The following is a 4713-nucleotide window of genomic DNA, read 5'->3' on the forward strand; positions in this document are numbered from 1 at the left end:
CTTCCATTTATGAACTTCCTTTATGAACACTGAAATTTGAATTTCGTATAATTGTATGGTTCATGAAATAGTGTTCTTCTTTTGATTCCTTTCAATCATTTAAAAATTTAAAAACTCATCCTTAGCTCAGAGGCCATGCAGCATAGACACAGATTTGGCCCTGGGCCAAGGTCTGCGCATCTTTGTCCCAAATGAAGCCACAGAGCAACACCAATTGATGTACCAAGAACCTATTTCCGTCTTAAAAAAAAAAAAAATGCCTGCTGAGGGAGAAGCTCCCTTTGCCTGTCCTGGGGTTTGGGGTCAGTCTGCCCAGCACACTGTGGTTTCCTACTTTTCTAAGAGTTCAGGGACATCCAAGCAAAGATTGGACAGTGAACCTCTCTCCAAAGTAACTTGGAATCGGGGTAGAGCGCTGCCCATGTAAAAAACCCTAGTTTTTCACAACAAAAAATACAACCTGACAGCTTTCTGCAACCAAAGGTGAGTCCTTAAGCTGAGGGGCAGAGGGGGTGCTCACGCAGACTGGAGGCAAAGTGCAGCCAGAGAAATGGGCACAGTGGGAGACTAGCAGGCTCCATGGTGGGGGCGCCCGGGCGAGTGCACATAGCCCCACAGCCCTGTGCAGGATATGGGACAGAATCAAGGCCCAGGATGGTTCTCGAATAAATAAACAGGGACAGGGAGAAGTAGAGGGTGAGAGAGAGAAAAAAAAAGACAGACAGACGAGGGATGGGCAGTGGGGTGGGGACAAGAATAACAGAGTCTAGGACTCTCATTTTGTAATTTCTGCTTCTTGTTTTTTCGCAAAGCCAAGCCTCATCCCAGGCCTCTATTTCATTGAAAAATAATTTCTCCCTTTAAAAGAAGATTTTGAGACAAGGTCTTGCTTTGTTGCCCAGGCTGGAGTCCTGTGGTGCAAACACAGCTCACTGCAGCCTAGACCTCCTGGGCTGAGGTGATCCTCCCACTTCAGCCTCCCATGCAGATGGGCCCACAGGCTTGCACCACCATGCCCAGCTTAAATTTTTGTTTTTTGTAGAGACAAGGTCTCACTTTGTTGCCCTAGCTGGTCTCAAGCTGCTGGGCTCAACAATCCTTCTGCCTTGGCCTCTCAAAGTGCAGAGTTTACAGGCATGAGTCACCACAGCAGGCTAATACTCCTTCTTGGCTTAAGTCTGGTCAATGGGCAACTGTTGCTTATAACCAATGAATTCTAAAAAAAAATCAAAAATTCTAAAAATTCTTGGCATCTCCATTTTCTCTCCTCCTATGTATCAGCCCTTTAAGTTTGGATGCTTTCCCCAAACAACTCTCAAATCTACCAAAATCCTCCACACCACTGGCTCCAGTGGGTGCTCCTCAGCCTAGGTCTGGATTCCTATTGATCATCTCTTCCTTTGGCTTCCAACTGCTCTCCAGATGATGACAAAATCCTTGCCAGGGTCCTGTGCGGCATGGCCCCTGCCAACGTCCCCGCCCTCAGCGCTTGCCACACTCCCCCTGCTCTCTCTCTCTCTCTCTCACGATCGGGTGCATCCTCCTGCCACAGGACACCTGCATGTGCTGCTCCTCTCCCTGGACCTTCTTTGCTCCTGACTCACTGTTCACCTTTCCAGCAAGCCTTGCCCGGTAACCTCCTTCTGCCCCGGGACTCAATGCTTTCTTTAGATTCTGCTGTGGCATCAAGTCCATCTCCTCCACTGCTCTTGTCATAAGTGATGCTTTCTAATAATGTGATTCTGTAACTATTCATCTATTCCCTACATCACAGTGGAAGTTTGGGGAGGTGCTAGGTGTCTGGCTAGAATGCAGAGCCACAGTGGAAGCTTGGGGAGGTGCTAGGTGTCTGGCTAGAATGCAGAGCCACGTAGAACCATGTAGTGTCTGTGTCCCCTCCACATGGACATCTGGCTTTGAGCCAAAGAATGACCTCTGCCTACCTCTTGCTTTTGCCTTCACTTATTCACTTAGTTTTGTTGGATGAACAAATAAATCAATAAGTGAATTCTCCTGGGACCAACTCTGGTTATAAGGTGCTCAGTGTGAAACTGCTCCAGGCCTACATCCCACAAGTGGGTCCACAGAACTCAGACCCTGAGAGACACAAGACATCATCTCAGCCCGCTGCCCACTGCTGACGTGGCACCTGGCCCCGGTGCATAGGAGGAGTGTGGTCACAGACAGGGCACTTGCTTGCTGTCTAGGGCCATGAGCTGGAGTCCCAGCTCTGCCCTGATCATCTGCTGCCCTTGGGAAATCCCTTCCAAGCCCTGTGTCAGTTTGCCTGGTTGTGAAACCGGGCGGCTGGTCAAGGTGTCTCCTTGCCCTTCCTGCTCAGCCTTTAGCACTTCAGTGATTCTAGGAAAACATCAGCAAGAGTGACCACGGCAAGAGTGACCCCTGTGAAGAAGAGTGACAGAGCCAAAAGTGTGGGGACATCCAGTGGGAGACCTACCTCAGCCAGGGGCTTGATGTCGCCTTTCTCCACCAGAGCAGCAGTCAAGGCCACACCACTTTCAGAAATGGCCTGGTGGAAGAGGTTCTTGGCCAATGGAGAGAAAACCTGGGAGCAGAATAGAAGGGAGTTCATGCTCAGGGGTAGGGTCAGTGACTAGCTCACTCTTCTGGGCTACATCCACTCCATGTCTGCCCTGGCCTGTTCCCAAGACACTCTGGGATTCAGCGGACATAACAGCTCCTCACCTGGCTTGGCCTTCTTGCTGGGCTCACCTCACACCCAAGAGACCCTCCTACCCAAGAGAACATCCCACCCAAGAGAACCTCCCACCCAAGAGAACCTGGCCTGGCTTGCTTGCCAAGATCACTTCCCACCTGGCCACCCAAGGGAACCTCAGCGGGATCGGGACAGGGCACAGGGCAGGGACATAACAGGAGCTGTGGGCACAGCCAAGCCTAATCAACAAACATATTGGAAAGGCAGCTTAGCATCTCCTAGCCACAACTTCCAATTCAGCATCTCCATGACTCAGAGCTTATCCTAAAAAATGATCCCACAGGCACACAAAGATTTCTAAGAATGCTCCTGCTGTTTACAATGGTACGCACTAGATATAACTCACAATTCCAATATTATAAGATTGGGCAAATTAACGGTTTCTCTTTCTCATCATGGAATACTGTCCACTGTAAAAGATACTATTAAGGGAGAGCACTTAATGTTTAGTAAAATATTTGTGTTGTATTGTAGTAATCAGGAAAGTAGTTTAAGAAAGACAAAGATAGATTATAGATGATAGGTGGATGGACGGATAGATGAATAGATAGATACAAAGTCGTAGAAACAAGACTAGAAAAATTCATGTCAAAGTCAGCATGGTGATTATCCTTGGGTTGTGGGATAGTGAATGGCTTTTATCTTTCTTGGGCTTACCTGTATTTTTCCTTTTTCCATGCTTTCAAAAGTATAAAAATGTTTTCCCTGAGTATTCAACTACAAAACTAACACAGGATTGAAGAATACTGTAGTGGGACTGACCCTCTGCCCACCTCGAGGCAGCTGGAGGGCTCCTACAGCTCCCGGCACCCTCTCATCTGGTTTTTCATCCCAGCTCCCCTGGTGTCTCCTGCACCCAACCCCTGCCCCAGCAGGACCTCTCACAGCCCCAGGTTGTGTCTGTGTCCCCCATCCCCAGCTCCATCCCTCCTTCCTGTCACCCACTGGGACCCTCAGTCACAGAGATGGTTGCCCTCTTCTTGGGCATAGACCAGTCATCAGACCACCCAAGGGGAAGTCCCGGGCTGTTCACAGTGTCCATGTCCCCTCCACACGTAGTTCTGGCTTGACCCAAACAATGACCTCTGTCCACCTCTGTCTGTGCCTGCCCTACTCATAATTTATGCCTGCTCCTGCTTATGAAGAGAAGGGAATGATAAAATGAGTGGGAAAGAGAGAGAGAGACAGAACTCAGCCAAGCTAGAAGAGGACAATGCCACCATTGCAGGCTGCAGCTGGAGATTCTTATGGCTCCAGGACACTAAAATTAGCTCTGAGTTTCCTGGGGGCCAAGGAGAGCTTGGTCTTCAGCTATCCATCCCCTGATGCTAGTCAGTGAGTAGGGTCAGTCCTGAACTCAGGTATTATAAACAGAGGTATCCATAGCCAGATGGACAGATCTCCAAGAGGTCCTATCAGCATCACATCAAGCGTGGGGTTGGGGCTGGTGCCAGGATCACTCACAAGAACAGAGACACTTTCTCCTCCCGCTGACTCTCCAAAGATGGTCACAGAGCCTGGGTTCCCGCCAAAGCTGGCAATGTTGTCCTGGACCCAACGCAGGGCAGCCAGCTGGTCCAGGTGACCCCAGTTCCCTCTGCTGTGTTCATCCCCTGTGCTGTGAGGAAGAACACAGATTAAGGGTGGGGAGCAGAGATGTCATGGCAGGACCTTCAGGACCACAGATGGGGCTGGGAGCTCTCAGTGAGCCTTTCACATAAGGCTGTGCTTCAGCATCTCTGAGACCCTGCCTTACATTCCTACAGCACTGCTGTGGTGTATGATTCTGCATACATTCAACTGACAACTATTTACTGATCATCTACTATATGCCTGACACTGTCCTATAAGCTGGAGCACATGTGAGAGCAAAACAGATAAAACCTGAGCTCACACTACAAACCACAACACTGAGCTCACACTACAAACCACAACACTGAGCTCACACTACAAATCACAACACTGAGCTCACACTA

At 49.3% G+C, this 4713-nt stretch overlaps 1 protein-coding gene across 2 annotated transcripts in view; it reads right to left on the reverse strand.

Moving 5' to 3' along the window:
* Positions 1–1824: 1824 nt before the first annotated feature.
* Positions 1825–4713, reverse strand: part of LOC116555398 (putative inactive carboxylesterase 4) — a 14374-nt gene continuing 11485 nt past the window's right edge. Inside the window, exons 5-6 of one of the 2 annotated variants that reach the window (XM_032283905.1) lie at positions 4202–4355; positions 1825–2566 (exon numbers count right to left, since the gene is read on the reverse strand). In XM_032283905.1, coding sequence (XP_032139796.1) covers positions 2345–2566; positions 4202–4355 — 376 coding nt within the window. In that variant the 3' untranslated portion in view covers positions 1825–2344. The remainder of the gene's footprint in view (positions 2567–4201; positions 4356–4713) is intronic. The other variant, XM_032283906.1, reaches the window with a different exon arrangement.

This window comes from Sapajus apella, unplaced genomic scaffold (genome assembly GCF_009761245.1).
Source record: "Sapajus apella isolate SASKATOON/1434 unplaced genomic scaffold, GSC_monkey_1.0 scaffold15, whole genome shotgun sequence".
In the NCBI taxonomy this organism is placed as follows: Eukaryota; Metazoa; Chordata; class Mammalia; order Primates; family Cebidae; genus Sapajus; species Sapajus apella.